At 42.3% G+C, this 25,480-nt stretch overlaps 1 protein-coding gene across 2 annotated transcripts; it reads left to right on the top strand.

The window, feature by feature from the left end:
- The first annotated feature begins 2,225 nt into the window (after positions 1 to 2,225).
- On the top strand, positions 2,226 to 24,828 carry UHMK1 (U2AF homology motif kinase 1). 2 transcript variants are annotated; one of them, XM_043567572.1, is made up of 8 exons: positions 2,231 to 2,695; positions 4,090 to 4,382; positions 5,141 to 5,332; positions 7,593 to 7,687; positions 11,346 to 11,422; positions 11,573 to 11,671; positions 13,987 to 14,075; positions 17,875 to 24,828. In XM_043567572.1, exons 1-8 carry the CDS (start codon positions 2,428 to 2,430, stop codon positions 18,019 to 18,021), a joined length of 1,260 nt encoding a protein of 419 aa, XP_043423507.1. In that variant the 5' UTR covers positions 2,231 to 2,427; the 3' UTR covers positions 18,022 to 24,828. The 2 variants fall into 2 exon arrangements, with proteins under 2 accessions (XP_043423508.1, XP_043423507.1); XM_043567573.1 differs by lacking the exon at positions 13,987 to 14,075 and having other exon boundaries at positions 2,226 to 2,695.
- The last annotated feature ends 652 nt before the right edge of the window (positions 24,829 to 25,480 follow it).

Genomic DNA, 25,480 nt, shown 5'->3' with positions numbered 1-25,480 from the left:
AATCCCATTATGAGAGTTCTACTCTAATGGTCTAATTACCTCCCCAACCCTCATCTCCAAATATGATCGCATTAGGGATTAGAGTTTCAACATAAGAATTCTTTTGGGGGGGGGGGGAGGTCACACAAATATTCAATCCATACATAGCACATTGCAAAGAGATACTGTTCATAAGAGAAGAAAGAATGGGTTGGAGAGGGGCAGTGGATTCTCTTCAGTTACAGGCTAGAATTCCAAGTGATTCTCTGGTGTTTTCCAACCTCATGGAAAGAAGAGAATCTAAGCAGAAAGACAACAGGAGTGAGGGAAACTAACGGGGAAAAAGGAAATATACCAGGTGGATCCTGCAAGAAAATTTACAGGAGAGAAAATAAAAATATTTAGTCAAAGTATGAAAAAGATAGACTCAGGGCGCCTGGGTGGCTCAGTCAGTTAAGCGTCTGACTTCAGCTCAGGTCATGATCTCCCAGTCTGTGAGTTCAAGCCCCTGTGCTGATAGCTCAGAGCCTGGAGACTGCTTCAGATTCTGTGTCTCCCTCTCTCTCTGCCCCTCCCCTGCTCATGCTCTGTCTCTCTCTGTCTGAAAAATAAATAAAAACACTAAAAAATTAAAAAAAAAAGAAAAAGAAAAAGATATACTCTAATAAGAACCACAGAATTGCATCAAAATATTTCTTGCTTATAAAATTAAAAAGACAAAATTTTAATAATAATGCCTTATACTGATATGGGTATTGCAAGTGATGTACTCTTTGCTAATTAGAGCATAAATGGATGCAACTTGTCTACAAAAAAAATCTGTAATAAGATTAAGTTTTGCAGATATTAATTATTTATTCCTTTCTAGTTTATAGTCTTTTATTACTAAAAAATTACTCCAAAACTTAGCAATTTAAAACAGCAGTAAATAGGGGGTGGCTGGGTGGCTCCGTTGGTGGGGTACCACTTTTGAATGTGGCTCAATCATACAATTTAGTTCCTTTACCTTGTATGTCAGCAAAGGAGCAATGAGAAGACATCACAGTGTTAAGAGAATTTATTTTGAGAGAGAGAGAGAGGGCACGTGAGCGGGGGCGGGGAGGGGGACAGAGAGAGAGAGAGAGAGAGAGAATCCCAAGTGGGCTCCCAGTGCAGAGCCTGATGTAGGGCTGAACCCACAGTGAGATGATGACCCCAGCCGAAATCAAGAGTCCGGTGCTTAACCGACTGAGCCACCGAGGTACGCCTCTCTTCCCTTTATACGAGCAGATAAACAGCTGTGCTCATTGCCTTAGAAGAAGCCTGTGAGTTGTTTTTTGTTTTTTGGTTTTTGGGTTTTTTTTTTTTGTATTTCAAGAGCCCAAGATTAGTATGGACTTTACACATAGAGGAAAATGCTTGTTAGAAATCGCAGGAGAATGCAGAGTTCTCCCTACTCCAGACCCAAAAGGGCCGTGTAGACAGAAATAAGGCCCATCTCAGCAGCAAGCAGACAAGGTGATGACCCAGGTTACCAAAGAGCAGATGGGTCCTCAGCCTCTCCACTTTGCACCACATAAGCCACCCCACCCGCCTGGGAACTTAGACAACACCTGAGCAAAAGGAGATGGGGGTAAGTTGTCTGAAACTCAATTCTGCCACCCCATCTGAATGGAGCTTGAAATAGGGAAAGTTGAACGACAGAAAAATAGGGAAGGCTACATTCATTGCACACCTCAGTTTGTGGATTGATACTCCTGCTATTTGCTAAATGTTACTTAGTAGACGTTTATTTAATGAGCAAGAGAATGAATACATAAAACGTAAAAATTTGTACAAGGTCCAGCCTCGCCCAGGGCAGATGCATTTTGATGAGGCAGTCACAGGCAAGGTGGACTAAGGGGCACGGAGGCTGGGCTTCCAGAACTGTGGCTGCTCCGATCACAGGCAAGGGGGTGGGGGGCCGAGACAAACCCCTTCCTGCAGTAACCGGGCTATTTTCCTTGGGCTGCCGTCTAGGAGAAACGTAGGCTGGGCTTTATTCTCCTTAGGGTCCCAGTGGTGAGGGGCGCGCCTCCGCAAGAAAAAGGACCAGTCTCAGTTTCAGGAAACGTTCGCGAAGGCACTTAGCGTCGGCCTGAGAAGCAGGGAGCACCCCGCAGAGTTTAGCAGCTCAGGCTCCAGACTTTGCTCCAAAACCTAATTCCTCCGCTCAGCTCTAGACCCGCCCCTTCTGGGCCCGCCTCCTCGGGCCTGCACGATTGGCTCTTCCTCCATTTCCGGTTTCTGGAGCCCGGCGCTCTCGCCTTCCGGTGTCATGGCGGCTTGAGGTCTCGGCAGTCGGCGAGGCGGCTGCAGGCCCCTCCCTGCGGAGCCGCTGGTCCGGCAGGCGGGGATGTGACCGCGGGCCCTGCCGGCCTGCCCCGGGCGTCGCCTCAGCTCCCGTGCCAGCGCCCTCCGTCCGCACCGATGGCGGGGTCCGGCTGCGCGTGGGGCGCGGAGCCGCCGCGGTTTCTGGAAGCCTTCGGGCGGCTGTGGCAGGTACAGAGCCGCCTGGGGAGCGGCTCCTCGGCCTCGGTGTATCGGGTGCGCTGCTGCGGCACTCCCGGCTCGCCCCCCGGCGCCCTCAAGCAGTTCTTACCGCCGGGAACCACCGGCGCCGCGGCCTCGGCCGCCGAGTATGGTTTCCGCAAAGAGAGGGCGGCGCTGGAGCAGTTGCAGGGTCACAGGAACATCGGTAATTGCCGCCGCCTCCCTCCCCTTCTTGCCCAGGTCCCAGCCCGGTGGTACACCCCCTCTCTCAGCCTGGCGTTCCGTCTTCTGTGCTTAAGGCGGGAGGCGTGGGCCTGGCCCTCTCGTCCCCCGATCCTGGCCCTTTTCCCATCCCCCTTCACTCTGTCTGCAGGAGGGTGGAGTTGGTGGTCTGCCTAGCCCAGTGTCACGTAATAGATGCTCAGTTAAGTTCTGCTTTGCTTCGGGTCTCATCAGAAAATGCTGCGCTTATCAGCATAGAGTTATCTTTCCTAGTGAAAGGAGGCCCATCTTTGCTAGATGTCTCATGTCTTGTATGGAAATTTTTGAATCTTCGCATACCAGTGCAAGATGAGAAATACTTCTAGGGCTTGTGATAAATGCTGTTAACTCATACAGATGTTCCCTGGTACATATTTAGCATGGATTTGGGAGAAATGACTCAGTATTAACTTAGGATCCCTTATGGAAGTAGAGAATTAGGAACACGTTATACTTCGACCCTGGTAAGTCTATGTTGCACGATTTAGGTATTCAGAATATAAGATAAGATAGGTAATGATTACTGATGATCTATCTGTGAAAACAGCCTTGGCTGTCCTTACGTTAACAGAGTGTATATAGTTAGTTAGAGCTTTGGCTAATAAATAAATGTCTTACTTCCCGGCAAGCATAATCGATACGTAATTTGAAGAGTGACCTTTTTCATAGTACCATTTTGGAGAAGAATTTCTTCACCACTAGTGTTGCCCCCCCCCCCTTTTTAAAGCTTGCTAGATGATGTATATAACCCCGGTATTTGAGAGGGAAATTATTTTGCAGTTTTTGCAAGCTTAAGGACTTGTTGCGTCTTTGCAAGATTAGGTTAAGTTGTCATCTTGAAAGTCTTTTAAATGTTATTTGTTTATTCTGTTTTTAAGATTTAGATTATAGAGTACTATATTGCGATCAAATGCTTTACCCTTGACCTGTACCCCCCAGAGTGCTGTTTTGGATCAAGAACCAATCTGCAATTTTGTTTTCACCTGGTGTCACATCTGTCTTAAGAGTCCATAATACTTGGATTTTACTTTTAATCATTTTTGCTTGGTACCCTGAGTGCATATTCACCCATCACTGAATGCTTAGTGATACAGTTTGAATTAGTGTGCCGTCTTTAATATCTTTGAACAGTAATGAGCTGTTGAAGATTTTCTCATTTTAAAATAACCCAGTTGCCAAAAAAAATCTTACTTGGGAAAAAGAAATTACAGTGGAAGCTCGATTGCTCATCAGAGTTCTCCTTATCTAGGGTATCCCAAATTTGTTCTGCAGTTATCTGTGTTGCAACTTATTCTGAGTCTGGTTTTGAAAGCATTATAATTTGTTTCTTTTCTTTAGTGACTTTGTATGGAGTTTTTACAATCCATTTCTCTCCGAATGTGCCATCACGCTGTCTGTTGCTTGAACTCCTGGATGTCAGTGTTTCGGAATTGCTTTTATATTCCAGTCATCAGGGTTGTTCTATGTGGATGATACAGCATTGTGCCAGGGATGTTCTGGAGGCCCTTGCTTTTCTTCACCATGAGGGTTATGTCCATGCAGACCTCAAACCACGGAACATATTGTGGAGTGCAGAGAATGAATGTTTTAAACTCATTGACTTTGGACTTAGCTTCAAAGAAGGCAATCAGGTAAGAAATACTTTAATAATAGGAGTGCTTTGGTGGACACTTAGGGTATTTCTTTTTTCTTTTTTTTAAAATTTTATTTAAGTTTATTTATTTTGAGAGAGTGGGGGGAGGGAGGGAGGAAGGGGTAAAGAGAGAGAGGGGGAGAGAGAGAGAATCGCAAGCAGGCTCTGCACTGTCAGTGCAGAGCCCCACAGGGGTCTCGAATCCACGCCACCGTGAGATCGTGACCTGAGCCGAAACCGAGAGTCAGAAGCTTAACCAACTGAGCCAACCAGGCGCCCTGACTCTTAGAGATATTTCTAAAATACTGAAGTGGGCTTGGGGTCACGCAAATAAAAAGAATTTCGTTGCCCCCATGTGAAAAAAAGGACGTGTATTTGGGTTAGGTGGGGTAATGAACAGGTCATTACTATTACTGGCGTCCCCAGTGTTGGGGCTCATGGCAGAACGCATGTGACAGTTCTGGCAGACCCTCCGTTCTCCACGGTTTGTCAGCTCTTTGCAGAGTGTCCTTATTTATCAGCAGTGCCCAACAGGCAAGAGATTATCTAAAGAAATGAGCAGCTGTGTAGAAACGTGCAGTTTGCCTGTGAGAACTGCTCGGTTAATGAACCAAATAACTAGGGTCGGCAAGGACTACAAATTTGTTGGCATTCGGTTTGGCAGTGGTTTATTACACGATTAGAGAAGTAAATACGTGGCCGAGATGGCAGGAAAGTGAACAGTCTCTTACTGGTCGCGATACTTTTCTTCTTCAGGATGTGAAGTATATTCAGACAGACGGGTACCGGGCTCCAGAAGCAGAGCTGCAGAATTGCTTGGCCCAGGCCGGCCTGCAGAGTGACACGGAGTGCACCTCAGCCGTGGATCTCTGGAGCCTAGGAATCATTTTACTGGAAATGTTCTCAGGAATGAAACTGAAACATACAGTCAGATCTCAGGAATGGAAGGTAAACTGCACCAGTGCTTTCGTCCGGAATCCTTAATTCCAATTTAAAAGCACGCAGTTTAAATTTTTTTTTTTTTCAACGTTTATTTATTTTGGGGACAGAGAGAGACAGAGCACGAACGGGGGAGGGGCAGAGAGAGAGGGAGACACAGAATCGGAAACAGGCTCCAGGCTCGGAGCCGTCAGCCCAGAGCCCGACGCGGGGCTCGAACTCACGGACCACGAGATCGTGACCTGGCTGAAGTCGGACGCCTAACCGACCGCGCCACCCAGGCGCCCCAAAAGCACGCAGTTTATAATGAGTCTCACCGGGGCCTCTCTTTACTTCATCTCTCACGTCCTCCTCTTCCTGCATTTTCGGTGCCTTAAGTGCTACTATTTATTCTCATAGATACAGATGTGCTCGTGAGTATTGCACGCCTGCTGATCTTAGCCTGGGGCCCGGTGCCTAGACTACCAGGAAAGTGCTCGATAAAATGAATACGTGCATTTTTCCAAAAAGGCAGAAGGGATTTCTGTTTAGTAATTTAGTTATATTACATCCTAAACTATTACTAATGCAACAGTACATAAGTGAAATGATGTTTACGTAAAGGTTTATAGTTAATGCCTCATAGTATTTTAATGCACAGCCTCGCTGAATTTCCTCGCAGTTCTGTGTGGATCATCAGAGAGCATATTGGTCATTCTTTTGCAAATGACAAACTGGAGGCACAGACATGTAAGCCACTTGGGGCAGATCGTACACCTGGATGTCCAGACCTGGGCCCCATACTCTTCTTCCTAGGCACAGTTTAGTGTTCTGAACGTGCTCAGTTCCACAGTGTTTTAGATTTACTTTTGTTCCGTATATGAACTATGCCGGTAAACTGAGTGCTGCTTAGAGCATTGTTGTTGTGGGAACATGGGTTCTAAATTCCAAATCCTTGACATAAGAATGAACTTTATGTATGTTCGTAACTTAGGAATTAGCTGTGTTTTCAAACGTACTGTGGGGCTGCAGTGTTGTGAGGGTGTCATTCCCCTTTAGGCTAGAGGTTTGATAAATAATACCATGTTTAGGAATCATTGGTTCTGATATTATGCAACAAGTGTTTTTTGAGTATCTTGTAATACATAGTTTGTGAATGGCTCTTGTACCACCTAGGGTTTATTTCTTCTCAACCCCTAGTCTTCTATTTCCGGAAGTATCCCTGGAAGGAATGCTTTCATGGTCTCGCGGGTGTACCTAATGCTTACTTTTGGCAAAAAATGCTGCCATGCAAGTAAAACCAGAGTCATTGTTGCACGTTGGTACTTTCAGACAATCAAGAGGCTCAGCAGTCTTTGTTCGGTGCTATCCCAGATACAGATCAATTCCTTGTGTTAGTTTTGACTGTCTTTGAGACCGTTAGGCTGTATCTGCTTGGTCCAGAGCTGATCAGAACTAGGTGACATTCAGGCATTTTGTATGCAAGTTGGAGGCATGATGTGCGTTAATAAAATCCCGTGTTCACCCTTCCTAAATAAAAACAGTATTTTGTATTTTAATCACCTTCTGTGGAGGCAAAATTGCCAAACGAGTATGAGTCTGGGCTCTGAAGTCAAACTATTCGTATCTTGCCTCCGCTGCTTTCTAAGTTGTTTAGGGTAACTGAACCACCGTGTACTTTCTGTAAATCGAGGATAATAGTATTTTTCTCACAGAAGTGTTGAGGTTAAAAAATAAATGATACCACTTCTCAGCATAGCATGTTGCCTGTCGTAAGTATTCAGAAAATTTTAGTGATAAGGATGTTATCGGGCCTTTTTACTCGTGTCTACACTTCCACCTTCTGAGAACTCATGACGTTCCCCAGGATTTAAACTATGAATATGGCAGATCCAGATTTTAAATACTACGTTGCTTTCTTTTCATAGTTTATTTGTATCTGAAAACCAGTTAAAGACTCCTCACTAAGACACTCCAGCCCAACTGTCACACATTCATTGTCTCACTTTGTATTAAACTGTGTTCTTATGTGGTTGCTTTGGCATTTGTTCGTGTTTGTTCATCTGGTAAATATTCATAGAGAGTGCCAGGTACTATGCTGGGTGCTGAGAACAGAGAAAAAAAAGTTCCTCCTCTAGAAGCTCAGAGTTACGCACATTCAGGTGGTAAGCTCTGAGAAGTGTTTTCTGTTGCGTTTTACCTACCAAATAGTACAGTGCTGTGTGCCTGGTACTCAGTAAATACAGGCTGAGCGGAATAACTAAAGGAAGACTTCTCTCTCTTTTTTCAGGCAAACAGTTCTGCTATTATCGATCACATATTTGCCAGTAAAGCCGTGGTGAATGCCGCAATTCCAGCCTATCACCTAAGAGACCTTATCAAAAGGTACGTTATGTGTACTTTAAACTTCTTAAATGTGTACATGTACTACATGAATGTGGGGTTTTTTTGTTTGTTTGCTTGTTCGCTTTTACGGACAGGATTTACATTTTTTCTGGTGATCGCGTAGAGGCCCTTCTCGGCAGCCGGACGTCGGTCCTCTTGTAGCTCTGGCAGCCCTGTGTACTTGATGGAAATTAGGGTTTTGTGTGTTTTTTGTTTGTTTCTTCTAGGGTCTTTTTGAAAGTAGTTTAAAAAAAAAATTTTTTTTTAACGTTTATTTATTTTTGAGACAGAGAGAGACAGAGCATGAACGGGGGAGGGTCAGAGAGAGAGAGGGAGACACAGAATCTGAAACAGGCTCCAGGCTCTGAGCTGTCAGCGCAGAGCCCGATGCGGGGCTCGAACTCACGGACCGCGAGATCATGACCTGAGCTGAAGTTGGACGCTCAACCGACTGAGCCACCCAGGCGCCCCCTGAAAGTAGGTTTTTAAAGAGAGTGTTTATTAACTAAAGGCTGAGTTTGCTTTTGGACTACCAAAAAGTGTTTAAGGTAGCTATGCATTATACTTTAAATAATTACCGTGGAAAACTGTGGAGACAGAAATAATGGTTTTGTTTCCTGAGTAGGTCCAAAACATTAGATATTTTAAAATAAGACATCATGTGTATTATCAGGTAGTTGCTTTTTCACGTTTCTCTCATTATGGGCCAGAAACGAACAAGATAATTACTGTGTTGCAAAAGAGTAGATCTTTTGATCAAGTCAGTATTCTTTCTTTGGAATATTAACCCTACCACCTTCCAAGTAGGTTTTGGGTTTTTAGTTGGTTGTTTTTTTTTTTTGTTTTTGTTTTTTTTTTTACAGCTTCTTATTTTGAAATAATTACAGATTCAAAGGAAGTTGCAAAAATGTTACAAAGAGGTCTGTGTACTCTTCACCCAGTTTCCCCCAGTGGTAACATCTTACATAACTGTAGTGCAATATCAAAACCAGGAAATTAACATTACAGTCCACAGAATTTACCCAGATAAGGACTTATTGCACTTATTTGTGTGTGTGTGTGTGTGTGTGTGTGTGTGTGTGTGTGTTTTACAAATTGGTTCTAAATAGCTGTTACTATCTGATTGGTATTAGATTTACAAGTTGCATTTTTCATAGAAAAGATGGCATTGTGAGACTGTGTAATAGGTTGTAACTTGGAAGTCAGATCAGATCATGTAAGTTCTGGTATTGACTTTGGGATTTTTTTTCCCCTTGATTGTACAACAAGCAAATACTAAATTTGGAAGCTACAGAGAATTGTGATCAGCAAAATAAAAATTATAAACCTACTTTCTAGTGTTAGCACTTGGTATATTTCTTTTCGGTATTTTTCCACATATTTTGCTATGTACGCATGCAAATTATTTGAACCTTTTTATTGTAGAATAAAACACAGATATTGAAAACAAATGTGTAACTTAATGAATCCTTAGGAATACTGTTGTATCTATCATTGAGGTCAAGAAATAGAACTTTGCTAGCTACCCCAGAAATCCTCTGTCCCCATTCTAATCTTAAACCCTTCTTCCTCCTTAAAAGCAGCCACTACCCTGACTATTATGGCAATTACTTCCTTGTTTTCATTATAGTATGCATCTTTAAACACTATGGTTTAGTGCTGCTCTTCTAAAAAAATCCTTTTTAAGTTTCTTTTAATCTGAAAGGTCCTTTTCCATTTCCTACCCCACTTTCTCCTTATTTACTTGTTGTTCCCTTATTTATTGGGTTGTTGGCTTGCTATAGCTGTCCACAGTCTGCATTTTGCTGACAGTGTTACCCTGGTATAGTTTAATGAATATCTGTTTATTTCTTGTAAATTGGTAGTTGTATCTAGAGGGTTGATTTTGGTGTGTGGGGGGGAGCAAGACTACAGATAGTATTGTGTTTTTTCATTAAGGAGGCGCATAACGTAGCTATTAGAAACTGTTACCATTCAGTGCTCAGATCCATTACTTTCTTAGGGTTTGTAGAATGGTGATGTTCTTATTCTGTCCTTCGTGCTTCATTTGGTTAACCAAAGACAAAGTAAATGCTTGATTCTCTATTTACTGGTTTTCATAATGCGTTGATTCTCTGTCATCCTCCAAAGGGGATCATTCCCTTTTGAAAGTTCAAAGTATCATTATTTGGTAACTGCAACCCATTGCAGTTCTTATCCTAATTGAAGCTAAAATTGCCCATCTTTGATGAATGTCAGCATGTGTAAGTTGGATTTTGCAGACATTATTATCTTTTTTTTTTTCAGTTTTTTAGAAATGTTTATATTTGGGAGAATGAGAGTGCCTGAGCAGGGGAAGGGCAGAGAGAGACGGAGACAGAATCTGATGCAGGCTCAAGGCTCTGAGCTGTCAGCACAGAGCCCGATGTGGGGCTCGAACTCATAAGCCGTGAGATCATGACCTAAGCCAAAGTTGGAAACTTAACCAACTGAGCCACTGAGGTGCCCCTGACCTTATTATCTTTTATAGCTTCCTTGCTATCTGGTGTAACAAGATGTTCCCAATTCATCTTATACATTTCCTGCCCCAGACCTGGAAATAGCCATTTCTCCGAGAAGCCTGATTTCTTTTAGTAGGAAGTAGTATTTTAAAACCACAATCTGAGTTTTGGGAATACTCATTGCTAGGGGTGCCTGGGAGATTCAGTTGGTTGAGCGTCCGACTTCTGCTTAGGTCATGATCTCGCAGTTCGTGAGTTCGAGTCCCGCATCTGGCTCTCTGCTGTCAGTGTAGAGCCCGCTTTGCGCTTGATCTTAGCCAAAAGGCCGAGAAACGATGCACAACCGGCTTTGGATCTTCTGTCCCCCTCTCTCTCTGCCCCTCCCCTGCTGGTTCTCTCTCTCTCTCTCTCTCAAAATAAGTAAATAAACATTAAAAGAAATTATGTGGGAATACTCGTTGCTACTGGGATGGTCATTGTTTCTAGGCCTTTTAAGTGGACAGAGTTCATATGAATATTCCCCATTCAAATTCAAGACCACAGAGTTTTTATATAACTTTTATTTCACATCTCTTTCTCTTTCTCTGTCAGGAATTCTGGTTCTTAAGGACAAGGGGAATGTTAGAATATTTTATAATTGCTCATTTGTTTTATTCCACTTTATATTAAAACAGTCTCAGGATAATAATACTCTAGGAAGATTACTAAAAATGGTTATTTTTGCATATGCTTTTCCCATTCTTCCCCCATTTGAAAAATAGTTGTATCTGGGGGTGACTGGGTGGCTCAGTTGGTTAAGCGTCTGATTCTTGATTTTGGCTCAGGTCATGATCTCACGGTTCATGAGTTCGAGCCCCGTGTCAGGGTCTGCGCTAATGGGCAGAGTCTGCTTGGGGATTCTCTGTCTCCCTCTCTGCTCCTCCCTCACGTGGGGGTGTGCGCTGTCTCTCAAAAAATAATAAATAATCGAAACATAATATTGTGTCCTAGGTATGTATCATGAGTTATTGAACCACTTACTTGCAAACAGCATTCGTGTATTTTGTGGATGAGTGCTCCAGGAAGCCATGCTGACATAGTTAATGTTGCGGTGAACATTAGACATTTTAATTGTCTTCAGTGGTTCCGTTTTCTTAAGACTTGACGATAGTCACAAAGATCCCTGTCTGTGTGTTTAGCATGCTTCACGACGACCCAGGCAGAAGAATCCCTGCTGAGATGGCACTGTGCAGCCCCTTCTTTAGCATTCCTTTCGGTAAGCTGCCTGTGGCTTTGTTTCTTCCTTGGTCATTTGACGGTCAGACATCAGGACTCCCTTACGTTCTGTTCCCATGCTCCTTTGCCTAGTGTTCATCCATTCATTTGGGGGAGTTTACACTTAACCATGTTGTATGAACCTCAACAGCCCCTCATATTGAAGATCTGGTGATGCTTCCAACTCCAGTGCTAAGGCTACTGAATGTGCTGGATGATGATTATCTCGAGAATGAAGAGGAGTATGAAGGTAACTGCTTCCTAAATTACATTTTAATTTTTTTCGTATCTTTTTTAACTCCTTATAAAGCATATTTATTTGTTTATTTTGAGAGAGGGAGAGCCGCACGAATGGGGGAGGAGCAGAGAGAGAGAATCCCCAGCAGGCTCTGCGCTCACAGCGTAGAGCCTGATGCAGGGCTTGAACCCACGAACCATGAGATATAACCAGAGCCGAAATGAAGGGTCAGATGCCCAGCCAGCCGACTGAGCCCTCCAGGCACCCCTGCAAGAGACATTTATGTCAACAAATGCTTACAGTTTTGATAAATCGGAAAGTAGGGTAATGTACAGAGGCAGAGAGGAGAGGTACTTAACCCAGGTTGAGTGACCCGTGAGGGTGTCTCTATGGAGGTGATGGCTGAGCCTTGTTAGTAACCGCACTTGCTTGGCTAAGAGTCGAGGGATTGATGAGGAAATGGCATAAAGGTGAGAGATGAGAGAAAACGTGGCATGTTCTGAGAATAACAAACTGTTTGGTGTGGTTGTATCTTAGGATGTTTATTGGGGAGCGGTCAATCAAGGCCGAAGAAATAGCCGGGAATACAGATCTATAACAAACTCATTTGCTGTATTAAAGAATTTGGATTTTATCCCAGAGACAGTAACACTGGAATATGACACAAGAGAACCTATACCTCAGGGATAGAACAGTCCCTGGCTTATGAAATAAGTACTCAATAAATATTTGTGCTTGGTTGAATACAATAAAGAGCCATGAAAAAGTTAAAATAGGGGAGTGATATAGTCAGACTTCTGTTTTAGAAAGAGTGTTCTGGAAGCAGAGCGGTGAATGGGCTCAGGCAGGACCCAATTTAAAAATACCAGTTGTTTCATGGTAAACATTTTCTTTGTGGAAAATTAAAACCGTTACAGATAAAGCTAACTTGATCACACCGCACCTTTAAGGGTAAATTATTTTATGTCCCTGGGCTCTATGTCATTATTTGACGAATGACACAAGTGTAATTTGTTTGAATCTGTAATAGTTGTGAGAATCTGCAGCCTCAGCTTTTCAGGATGCCTGTTAATCGGAAAGGATAGTCTTGCCTTCAACATTGTTTTAATCAGGTCATGATGCACCAGGGGCTCTAAATAATCTCTTGGTAATACCACTTACGTCCTTCGTGCCGATCTACTTACTGTCTTCAGCACCTACTTCCGTCTCCTAATTTTGTTTGTAAAACTCAGGCTTGGGCTTTCTTATATATATATTTGGGCATATTACGCCCCCTCTTTTCTTTGTATTTTGTTGTATAACGCTTTATTCCTGCACGTAAATACATCGAGTGTTTACACGTTGCTCTTAAATCTTAGTGTTTAAGAATCTCATGAACTAAAGTGTCACAGACAACATAGTAGCATTAAATACCTTTGTTAGCTCTGATTAGTGAGGTCGTCATCAGGAACGCTCACTAGTGTTAGATAAATTTGCTTAGCTAGAAATCCTATGTATTGGGACAACTGTCTTGGAATCTGGGTGGGGGTGGGACAGGACGTTGGATTTAAACCTTCCCCTTTAGACCAAAATAAATTCCAAATCAGGATTAAGATCGAGATTCCAAATCAAGAGAATAAAGGGAAAAATTATTTAACTTAATAGCTCTTAACACAGAGCTCTTACAAGTCGGCCCAGTAAATAGTGGGTAAAGGATATAGTTGGATACTGTAGTAAAGGGTATGTGAGTCGGTCTCCTATATTTCATTCTCATCTACTGAAATGCTCATTAAAACCACACAGTGAGGGCACCTGGGCGGCTCAGTCAGTAAGCTTCTGATTTCGACTCAGGTCATGATCTCACGGTTTGTGAGTTTGAGCCCGCATCGGGCTCCATGCTGCCGGTGTGGAGCCTGCTTGGGATTCTCTGTCTCTCTGTCTCTCTTTCTCTCTGCCTCTCTGTCTGCTCCTTCCCTGTTTGTTCACTCTCTCTCTCAAAATGAACTTCAAAAAAAAAAAAAAAAAGGCAAGATTGGAATTTTTTACTTAGAAAAAAAGCGTATATGATCATATTTGCTTGTATAAGCTTAATAACATTTAGGGAAGGATACAGAAGAAACTGATAATTTTTGTTGTCTTCAGGAAGGGGAAGAAAAAAGCAATTGGAAAAGTGGGACGTATTAAATGCTTTGAGTTTATATTATCCTTAAGCTTAATTTTAGAAGGTGTAGAAAATGACCTCATTACTTAGATACGGGTTCCTGAATTCTTTGATGATTTAAAGTTTTTAAATAATGAGTGCTTAGTAATCGAGCAATGTGGTTACTGTAATGTGTTTTCATAATCAGATGTTGTAGAAGATGTAAAAGAGGAGTGTCAAAAATATGGACCAGTGGTCTCTCTCCTTGTTCCAAAGGAAAATCCTGGCAGGGGACAAGTAAGTGGACGTTTTCATAATTTCAGAATTACTCAGAGATTACTAGAATTCTGAACGAATGTTGTTTAGTTCTGTCGAAAGATGTACCCAGAAACGTTGCTAGAAATTATGAGTTTTGCATTACGGATGTCCTTATTTTCTTATACTTTTTGCTTTTTTCCAAAGGTTCTGCACTAGGCGTGCATTTTTTTTTTAATCAGTTACAACTTTTCTCTTCAAAAGTATAAAATCTGCTTTCGAGCCGTTGTGAGCACCAGTGACACGAGCTGTACCATAGGCTAATTTAGGTCACGGTCAGCTACAGAAATACCGTGGCCTACTTTGTTCCGATTAGGTAGGGTGAGGAAACCATTTAGGTTAGGGTCTCATTATAATGGAATTATTGGTGCCAGTTTAAAGAAGGAAAGTTCACTGCCCGAGAATCCTGAAACCTGAGTTCCAGTCTCCGTGTGACCAGCTTTGTGACGATGATCCTTAGTTTTTTCATCTATGAAATGTACAGGCTAAAACTACGATTCAAAAATTTTTGACTAAGATTATTAAAGAAGTCTTTTGAAGATCTTTCTTCTACCTGTAGTATTTCTGCTTTTCTGGAACAGAGGATTATTTTATTCAGGGTTTCTCAGCCTCGAGCCTTCGTTGGGCGAGCTGTCACATGCACTATAGGTATTTAGCAGCGTCCCAACCCTCTACCCAACAGATGCCTTCCTCCCACCCCCCTTTGCAGCTGTGGGAATCAGAAGTGTCTCTCAGCACTGCCACATGTCCCCTGCTGGGTGAAGTCACCTCTGGTTGTGGATTTTTTTTTTAATTTCTTTTTTAATGTTTTTATTTATCTTTGAGAGAGAGAGACCGAGTGCGAGCACGGGAGGGGCAGAGAGAGAGAGGGAGACACAGAATCCAAAGGAGGCTCCAGGCTCTGAGCGGTCAGCACAGAGCCCGACGTGGGGCTCGAACTCATGAACTATGAGATCATGACCTGAGCCTAAGTCGGATGCTTAACCAACTGAGCCACCCAGGTGCTCCTGGATTATTATTTTTATGTTTTGGTTCAATATTATATGAAAATTCTTGGCAACTGAAAAAAGAAATGAAAGACATTTTGCTCTGATCTTAGTGAAAAATCATTGCCAAGGTAGTAGTAACAACATTTATCTCTTTCAGGGTCAGGAGCATACTAAATGCATCATTGCTGTTTGTTTAGTCACGGAGTATTTATTGAGCACGTATTATTATGTTCTAGGCTGGGGGATCCAATAGTGACACAACCAGACACAAGGATATGTAGCAATAAGTGCTGTGGAGAAAAGGTCTAAGGAGAAGAGGTTAAAGGAGTGCTGTGTGTGTGTGTGTGTGTGTGTGTGTGTGTGTGTGTGTGTGTGTCGGGGGGTGCAGTTTTCTGTTGGGTGGTAGGGAGGGGCAAGCTGAAGTTACATTTGAGTTGAAAGACAAAGGGGATGAGGAAAAGAGTTCCAGATAGAGGGAACAGCAAATTTCAAGGCCCTGAACTTGCCTGGCAGGTTTGAGGAGGTTGGTGTAGCTCCAGCAGAGAGAGAGAGAGGGGGCATTACAGCACGTCTGCCTTAATGGAGGGGCAGATCAGGGGCAGTGAGCCTCGTGGGACTCCAGACACCTTTACTCTAAACCAGCGGGGAAGGTCTTTGGAGATTTGAATTAAGGGCTAACCATGATCTGACCTGACATGAACCTCAGCAGTCAGTATGAGATGGAAGGCACAGAATAGAGAAACAGGAGGAATGTTTTTGGGTAAGAAGTATCCAGTCTTCAGATGATATGGAAAAACAGATCTTCGTCAGCGAGAGGAAATATGCTGTGTTAACAAGCTCTCACTGACATTTAGAGGAGAATGAAAACAGCCAATAGACTCGTGGAATCTCGGGTGGAACTTCTGTAGGTTATTGATACGTCTGTTACCTGGTTGGCAAAGTCAGTCTTCATTCAAATAATCGATTCAAACTAACAATACTGTTTGTTTTTTTAAAGAATGTTATAAAAGTCACTAAAATCTGAACTATGGAATGTGTCTTGTAATTAGAAAGAGTAGTCAAGATTAAATTGATACAATTATTTAATTTCATAGTAAATTATAAAAATGTTTTTCCTCTTTAGTTTGAAATGTTGCAATGTATAAAACTGGAGGTCAGTTATCTGTGAAGCCAGGAGCATCACAGAGAGCGTGGCTCTCCTTCTGGAAGTGCACGTCTGCTCACTGAACGCTGGTGTGTGGACTTGGAAGTTACTGAGAATCAGGTTTAAAAAAATCAGAAAGAGCTGCATTGTCATTGGACGTCATCTTTTAACTTTCTTTTGTGTTCAGTGAAAAGGCCTATGTCACTAGAGTTAACTGGTACTCGGGTGCCTGGGTGGCTCAGTCCATTAAGTGTCTGACTCTTGGTTTCGGCTCAGGTTATGATCTCATGGCTTCATGAGTTCGAGCCCCACAGTGGGCTCTGTGCCGACAGCATGGAGCCTGCTTGGGTGTCTGTCTGTCTGTCTGTCTGTCTCTCACAAGTAAAATAAACATAAAAAATTGGGGGGGGGGAGTGAGCAGTCACAGGCTGGGCATAGTGCTTTGTTTACCCATGGAGGAAGATTCAGTTCAAAAGTACTATATTTGGAATTGTCTCTTTTCATGCCCTGGAGGTTTCTATACCCTTCCGAAGCAACTTTGTCAAGTGGAAAGGGGAAATGGAGAAGGAGAATCTGCCTTGAACTTCTTGGTGGATCCAATTTTAGGAGCAGGTATAAGAGAATGCTGAGACTCTGGAAATTGATTTCCTTCAGATGGCCTATTTTTGGTTTCCCTTTGAGAGTCTGAGTGTCTAGGATGCTCGCACCCCAGTTTGAAGACTGTTGACTTAACAAATGAGCGAGTAACTGAGGAGGATGAGGCTGTTCTTTTTCTGGTTCACAAATTCATGGGTAATTGAGGACATGTCATTTCAAATTATTTCGTCTCCCAGTAACTTTTACTTTGGATCATCAAAAAGAACATAAGTTATTAGGCCGTATCCTCTACCTGTCTCAGGAAGTCTGAGGCTCTGGAAAAGGAAATTGCTTAGTTTTAAACTCTTCCTTATTGTAGTCACGGTTCCTCCGGGTCTTGTAGGTTTCGTGACCAGGTTTTCCTCCCGCCGCTTCTGAATGCGTAGGTTGTCTTTGAGACGCCGCGGGAGCACAGCTGGTCTCCGGACTGTTCGGCCCTCTCTTTGGCCTCTGAACATGGCAAACGGATGTACACTTTTCACCCAACTTGTCTTCTGTGGATTTTTCCGAATGGAACTGAGTTAGGGAAATACTCTAAACCGTGCTCAAAAATGTGGTCTGTGGACCAGCGGCATTGGCATCACCTGGGAGTCTATTTATTTAAAGTTTATTTTATGTATTTATTTTTAAGATTTTTTTTAAGTGTTTTGAGAGAGAGAGAGAGAGTGACAGTGATCAAGTAGGGGAAGGGCAGAGAGAAATGGAGACAGAAACCAAAGCAGGCTCCAGCCTCTGAGCTCTCAGCACAGAGCCCGATGTGGGGCTCAAATTCACGGGGCATGAGATCATGACCTGTCGGATGCTTAACCCCCTGAGCCACCCAGGCGCCCCTGGGAGTCTGTTGTAGAGACTCGGGCCCACCTTAGAGCTCCAGAAACCACGTCTGCGTTGTAACAAGGTGTGATCCCTATGTGTGCCCTAAATGATCCGTGCGTGTTCCCTAGAGTTGAAGAAGCCCTGTTGTAAAGCAGTCTTGATGGGAATGAAGCCACTTTTCTGTGTCCTCTTACAGGTCTTTGTGGAGTATGCCAATGCCGGTGATTCCAAAGCTGCTCAGAAATTACTGACTGGAAGGATGTTTGATGGGAAGTTTGTTGTGGCCACATTCTACCCGCTGAGTGCCTACAAGAGGGGATATCTGTACCAAACTTTGCTTTAATCAGTAACCTGAGGACTCTTTCCTGTTTCTCCTCCATTTCCTGGGTTATTGTATTCTACATCTGAATGCAGAAGTACCCCCTTACCATTTTAAGGGAATACTTTGTACATTTATTTAATCCTACTAACGTGCTCAAGCAATGACTGCCTTGCAAACATTTGGCACTGAGTAGGACAAGACCTCTCAGCTATACATTGAGGGGTTTTAGAGCATCCATATGGGCAACCTTTTGTTCTGTGCAGTAGGCCGAGTGCTGCTCTTCAGTATGTAACCTAAAAAGATACTAATTATTTCACATGATCATGAAGCAAGGATGAATGATATCATGTCATAGTGAACATTAACAAGTTTGTTAGAGTCGGTGACATCACTTCCAGATTATTCCTTTATGTTGTCAGGTGGTTCTTCCTTATCACTGATACTCATAGCTGGCACTGGATGTTCCCAGTAATTGTTAAGTGATTGTCCAGCAGCAATTACCTACTGTGTTCTTAACACTGAGTTACGAATTTTTTTAAAGGAGTACTGTAGTCCTGAATATTCCTTTAAAGAAACTGCAGTGAGCCTATCTACTTTTTTTTTTTTTTAATTAAGGCTTTTAAAATAGAAAGCTGATGCTTGATCTTGCACAATTTTTATGTCTAGTTTGTATGTTTGAGTGAGTGTGCGGGAATGAAAGACTAGAGGAGATTTGAGTCGGCGTGCTTTCTAGTGTGAGTCTTGTGAGCTCATACAGTCTGTACCTGTCTCTTTCCTAGCTGTTTCATGTCTGTAAGACTTAGGATATATGTTTTTTGAGAGTTGGTCTCATAGAATGTAAATGAGAAAATAGTTCATTCCTGAGAGGCTCAGAACAAATGAGTCTAGACGGGGTTAAACTGAAACTCTTAAATTGGTTGGAACGAAGCAAAAGTTTTGCTACGCGTATCTTGCCCCATCCTCCAGGCTCCTTTAGTACCTGTATTAGCTCATCTTTTCTGTACTGAATCTCCTGTGATCATTGTAAGATTTCTCAAGATCGAGTTCTGTTTACTCTGATGGAAATTGAAGTGGGTCAAAAAGAAAGAAGTAGATGTTCAGTGAAGGGAAAGGGAAAGAAAAAAACTAGGCAAAGAGAAAGTGGCTAATCCGGGATTCTTGTTTTCCTTCCTCTCTTTCTCTGCCATCGCCCTCCCTCTCCTGCTTTTCCTTTTCCCCATTCTTTGCCTGCCTTCGTGGTCCAAGAAAAGCCAGAGGGGTGGCATCCCAGACCGTCTGGCTTCTGCCTGCAGGGAAGCTAGGAAAGGTGTAGCTCTCATAAGATGGAGGGAGAAAGGAAGAAAAACTCATCAAGAATTCATGAAAGGATTTACAGCAATCCATTGTGTCCCTGAGCACAGGATGCTCGTGCGCACGCTTTCGTGGACACGGGTTGATTACATGGTTTTAGGAGTGGTAATCATGGATTCCTCCCACGTTACGGTAGGTTGCCTTTAAAGGTTTAAAAAACTTGGGAAACCTTTTTAAAGCACTGATTATACAAAAAAAAAAAAAAAAGGATACAGGCTATGAATTTTTTTCTTGTTTCCTTATCTAAACGAAATTAAAAATGTTTTTTCCTAAGGAAAAAGCCTTTAATATCTTTCCCTGCTGGAAGCCGCTTCGTACAGTCTGTGTGTGTTAACGAGAGCCCAGCTAAGAATTTACATTTTAGAGGATGGATTCTTTTACCCTATTCAAACACTTGCTATTTGACATTTGAGTTATTTACAGTTATCATAATTATTCAGGACTCTCCCTTAATGTTTATTATGAAGCCGAATTTGGTATAAAGAGGCGGATTTATGAATTGCCTGAAGGCCTTGTGGCATCGTCCCCAAGGGAAGATTAAATCGTAAGTGCCCTTAGAAGGAAGATGTGTTGTTTTTCATTCTGGCCGTCTCAGAAATTGATTAGCTGGTTTGTTTTCGAATACAAGTTCAAGAGCGTATAACCAGTACTCCGGAAAGGTAAACTTTCCTAAAACATAAATGTTTATGTGGGTAGCAGCTTCCGTGGTGATTAAAAACGCCAGGTCCTTCTGTGCATACTGATGAACATGGAATACAAGTGAATTCTTTTAAGAGCAGGCATCCCAGGTCAGCACCTGTACCTTTCTCATCTGCCTCCACCCCCACAGAGAAGAAACCCTCACAAATAAACTGCAGGGAGGCTTCTAAGCTTAGTGATGCCACGTGCTGCTAGCGTCGTGATGCTGAATGTCACGGCATTCTTCGTCTTCTTATTGCCGATATATTCATACCTATATGTAGTGTTTGACACTGTAGAATTTTATTACAGAAGATCCTAACTAGATTTTCAGGGGGCCAAGGGACTAACTGATGAGCCTGAGTACCGTGCATTGAATTAAATATTTTATATTAAAGCCACCAAATTGAAAAAAGTTGCCTCCTGTGATGTAAATTGTGATTTTATAGCTTTTAGCCCATTACTACCAAAGATGACGTTTGCAGATTCTCCCTCCCTCCCCCGATACTGTAAGAAGTTTAATCTTACTGTCTTTCTCAAACCTGAACCAAATATTATCAAAAGATGCGATTTTTATGATTCTTTTAGGGTGAAATATATACACACATTTTGATTCCTCGAAGTTGTTAAAAACCTAGGAATTTTCTTTTTGAGAGGTAGGGTAAAGAGGTGCGGATTTTTGTCACTTAAACCTTACTCTTTCGGACAAATTTTATCTCAGGTAGTTTTTCTTTCCCTAAGTTAGTGTCTCTGCTTCCTTCCCTCTTGTCTTGCTGGTTCCTCATTCTGTGGTATCGTCACGATACACTCTTGGCCCAGAAAAGACATATAAACCGATTATTCTGGAGGAAATCTTTGGTCCTTTGGAAACATTTGGGGGAGGTGGCCAGCTGGCCACTTTGAAAACTTGAATGCTCTCTTTCTAGGAGAGCAGGTGGAGTCAGACACACCTCGTTAAAAGATAATTGGCTGCATTTTAAAGTTGCCCTCTTGCAGTAAGAGATTGCCCTTATTACCACTGGATGTCTCCCCTTTTTTGTGGCCATCCGTGTAGCAACTCTGTAGAGACATTCCCTCTCTGTTCCGCCTTGAGCCCAAACTGGCTGCTTTTAGAACAAAAACCGTAAAATACAGGTTTGCTCCTCCTTTCCCTTGTTTTCACTGAGACAAGTATTGCCTGCCTTTTGGTACTCAGCTGCTAAAGCGTGCGGAGATACGTTAAATTAACCTTTAAAGGAAAAAAGTATCCTTGAATTCTTAACTTGCCTTCTAGATTCATGTTCCTTCTGATATTTTAACCTCTGAGCAGATTTGTGATAGGGAGTGCTGGCTGCCAGAAACCGTGCTGCCAGGTGGAGGAAGTCGAAGAGGGACTATGGCCATAAGGTTTGTTTCGGTTTTATCAGGCTGGGCTTACCCCCTGCTCAGGGCATCAGTTACCCTTCTGGAATACCCGAAACAGTCCTGGCACTCTGGTGCCGCCTCCTGGCTCCTTTGGGTGTGTTCATCAGATGCAGGGAACTCCCATTTTGTCATCATTTTGTTCTCAGGTCTTGTGTTCCGACTTCATTAGGCGTATCTTACATCATTTCTACCGTCCGTTTTCCTCCGCAGCATGACATTTCAGTTGGTGTCATTTATTATGAAAATCAGCGCCAGAGGAACTGATGGTAATTACAATAACATAGTTACTGGGTGAGGGCGTGGGAGAGACACTCTCACTGTGTGTTTCCCCTAGAGTTTTACGCAAGGGTCCATGCTAGGTGGCTTTATTCAGATTAGGGTACAGATGGAATCGTATCACGACTAAATTTTAGTCTGGTGGGTGTGTAGACAGTCAAAGAATTAAGCAAGTGCCTTGTGTTTCCTGGAAAATATTAAAACTCATTTGGGTGAAAGCTCCCAGATGATGCTAATTTCTTGCACCTCTGCCTTTTCCTTGGAAGAACTTTTGGATGGAGTCACATAGTATAAAAGTCCAGAATGTCCTTGGTTTACCTTTTTACGTATGTGTGAAACTATTCATATTTGATTTTTTTCCCCCCAATATTGCATATGATGGAAAGCCAGAGTTAGCTGGCAGAATCTAATTCTTCCTGGGACCTCGTTCCATTTTTAACGCTAGGTTCCTTCTTCAAATCCTACTGCTCTCGCTCTCTGATAGAATTTATTTCCTGGCGGGCGGGTATGGTCACACGCCGACCAGCTTTTGGTCATGATTAGCTCAAAGGAATTTCCATTTCTTCTTCAGGTGCTCAGTAAGGCACCTTTACTTGAGATGGTAGTCCTTCCAAGTGAGTGTTACTAGTAAGCTTTCACCATGAGTGGGAAGATGTTGAGTCTCTATAACGTGGAACTCTTCTGAACCTCTTGTGGTGTATTTGGATAAGTTACATTTTCTTAGTTACAGGGGAACATGCATGTTTCCATTTTTAGAGTATCCAGAAATTTGAAGAATTTGTTTGGTTTAAGGTTAGCTGCTTCTCTGCCTGATCATGCAGGACATTGTGTTTTGTTCCCTTAGCCACCTCTCCCACCTCAGTGTTTTTCACTGTTTTTAATTGTAGGATGATCAGTAGATTGACACAGTGGCATGTAATCAACAGGTACTGTGGATATTTAAGAAGGAGATAAACAGTTGTAACTATTTTTGCTGCAATTTTATAGGAGAAATGGGCTATAAAAGAAATATCTATAAACCAGAGAGCATTTAGGAAATTGTATATTTTATAGGTGGTAATTAAGGTGATCTTCAGGATATAAGATAGAGAGTTTATGCAACTTTTGTTTTCCTGATGTAAAGTTTTTATTCATCTTCCTATATACAGCTCAGCACTTTCGTTGTCCCTTATATTGCTTATGAGGATTAATGTTTTAAATTCGCTGTGTTTGTGCTTTTCAGAGAGTTGTTGTAATCATGCGGTTACGTTTATATCCCCATAAATGCTGGGATTCATGGGAAACTGATCAGATGACTGCCCGGGTGTTATTTCCTATTCAACAGAGTAACTTCCACAGTACCCTAAAGGAAACTGGTGTGTGTTTTATGACCTAGGTTCCCAGTACTTTCATTTAGAGGCAAAGAGAAGCATTCTCTCTTACTTGCCTTACCCGACCATCAATCCTTGTTGTGCAGAAGAGAGCTTATTTTGTTAGACTCTCGACTGTCAGCAAGAGAATTATATCTAGTCACTGTCTCCCAGTTTGCAGCTGCCTTCCCTTCCAGGCTCCCCTCTTACTGGTACTCACAAAGTCAGGACTGTGTTAAAAGCAGACGTGGTGAGGTGTTGTAAATCATGCGAACGGACGCAGAATCCCTTCGGTTATTGGAATTCTGTATCGCTGTGTGATTTTGTTAGCGTGGGTTGTCAGAAATCTGCCAAATTTAAGAGTCAAGAAGAGAAAGAAAAGGAATAAAAGAGGTGAGGGGAGGAAAATGGCTTCCTTACTGGTATTAGTAATCTCCCATGTAGCTTATGATCTAAAAGTGATCATTTATTTTGAAAAATCCAGGTGTGGTGCTTGTAGCACAGAACAGAACATTGCGTTTCCTACACATTCCTCATCGTTGTCTCCCCAGAAAATTATTTTTAGGGTTTATAAACCCAGATTAAATATTCATATTCAGTTTGGCTTAATTTTTAAAAACAAATATTTAAACTCCAGTTTTTGTGTTTTTGATATACATCAACAGTCATGCAGACCAAGGATCGGAAAGAAACCGGGGATTAAGCATCTCTGCATTTCCCTTTGCACATTGGGTACAGGGGGTATTAGTATGCACCAGCCGCAACGTTCTAGCACCTTATGGAAGTAAGTCATGATTATTTATTATAATTTAAAAAAAAAAGTTCAGCTGCATCTCTGTAGAATACTCACTCTGCAGAGTGAAGCTGTTCTGTCTTTTCCAGCAGGATTGACTCTTTCACTCTTAAGTCTTTATTGAGAACATCTTAAATGGTTTAACATTCCTTTATATCCTCTTACCAGTGTCAAATGTGGGGCAGAAGGGATATTTTTTCCCAAAAGGGGTTCCGTCTTTGTTACCCATTGGTCACTCTTCGAAATCCAATCACGATCAATAGATTTTAACAGTTGATGGCTTCCTCTGTCGGCACTGGAGCGGTTGGTTGTGAAGGTTATCATCTGCTACTCTTTTCCCTCAGAAATCTGCACTTGCCGTGTTTTGGATAAGAAGGTTTGGTGGGACAGAATGTGAAAGATCACTCAAACCAAAGCCAGTTAAAAGGAGTATTCTCTCCTGTTGGTTTACCTCCACCTCGGATCTACAAGGATATTACAGTACACAGTGAACAGTCTGTAACATTTCTACCAGGTTTTCAGTAGCATATCGGTCTTGGCATTTCTTGGCACTGTGGTTCCCTGTCCTTGGTGATGTCTTATTATTTGTGAGTTTTTGTTGGTTGGGTTTTGTTTTTGTTTTTGTTTTTTTTTTTTTCTTTTAATAACTAAATGGGACTATAAATGTAGATGTGTATCAGTACCAAGAAGTCCTTTTCTGGAATCCCTAAATTCCTGATTCCTACTCAAGTCTTTTAAACTTGTTTTTTCTTGCTGAGTAGCAAAGAACTTTTATTTTTCACTTTCCTATATACCTAAAAAGTATGGACACTGCGTTTCAATGGACCGTGTTGCGTACAGTTTTTTGCCGAAAACTTTTTCTGTAAACACAATTGCCTTGTTCAGTTTTGTTGTAAACTGACTTACCGTAAGATGCACTGTTGATATGCTTTCTGATGTGTGTTTGATAAGGGTGATAAAATAAAGCTTAAAAATAAAGGAGTTGTGTTTTCATTTCAACTATTCCTGCATTTAGTGTAAATAGTCCAGTTTAGATAATAGGTAAATACGCTTATTTGGGGGTTTCATTTTTACTAGGAGCTGCCATTGAGAAATTTCCATGTAGCCTCAACCATTTCTGAAGAAGATGGTTTTTCACTTACAGAAGTAGCGTGACGGTGCTGAAATGTAACTTTTCATTTTGGGATACATGTTCTTGATACCGTAGAAACAGGCTTCTCTCCTGGAAGGAACCAGAATTCTTAGTTGGAAGATGGGTGTTCTAATCTTGGTTCTTTTCTCAAGTCGGATGGCTTTGATCGAGTGACAGGTGACTTAACTTCTGACAGTAGCAGTATTTTCTTGCCATTATTTTTATACTGGAATCAAATGAAATAGTAGGTTCAACAGTAATCCCGTCATCAGTTAGGAGCGTCTCCTAGACGATGGTGCTGTTTTAGGTGGTTTATAGATGGAGCCTCAGGCCCCAAACTCGCAACTACGCAAACTCGCCCAGTTTCTCGTAAGATTTAGGAGCGGCGGTCACACCCTGGTCTGTCTGCGAGCATCGCCCTTTCAGGAAGCCTCCAGACTGGTCCGGTCTGGACGGGCAGTTCGGGTGAAAGGTGCTGTCGAGAGGCACACCCTACTA

This window comes from Prionailurus bengalensis, chromosome E4 (genome assembly GCF_016509475.1).
Source record: "Prionailurus bengalensis isolate Pbe53 chromosome E4, Fcat_Pben_1.1_paternal_pri, whole genome shotgun sequence".
Classification (NCBI taxonomy): Eukaryota; Metazoa; Chordata; class Mammalia; order Carnivora; family Felidae; genus Prionailurus; species Prionailurus bengalensis.
Note: the sequence above shows the minus strand (reverse complement) of the source record. Positions and strands in the feature narration are given on the sequence as shown.

Excerpts from the sequence above, each read along its gene's own strand:
- UHMK1 (XM_043567572.1), top strand. The coding sequence starts at position 2,428 with ATGGCGGGGTCCGGCTGCGCGTGGGGCGCGGAGCCGCCGCGGTTTCTG. Across the intron at positions 2,696-4,089 it reads GCAGGGTCACAGGAACATCG|TGACTTTGTATGGAGTTTTT; the intron begins GTAATTGCCGCC and ends TCTTTTCTTTAG. Across the intron at positions 7,688-11,345 it reads CTAAGAGACCTTATCAAAAG|CATGCTTCACGACGACCCAG; the intron begins GTACGTTATGTG and ends CTGTGTGTTTAG.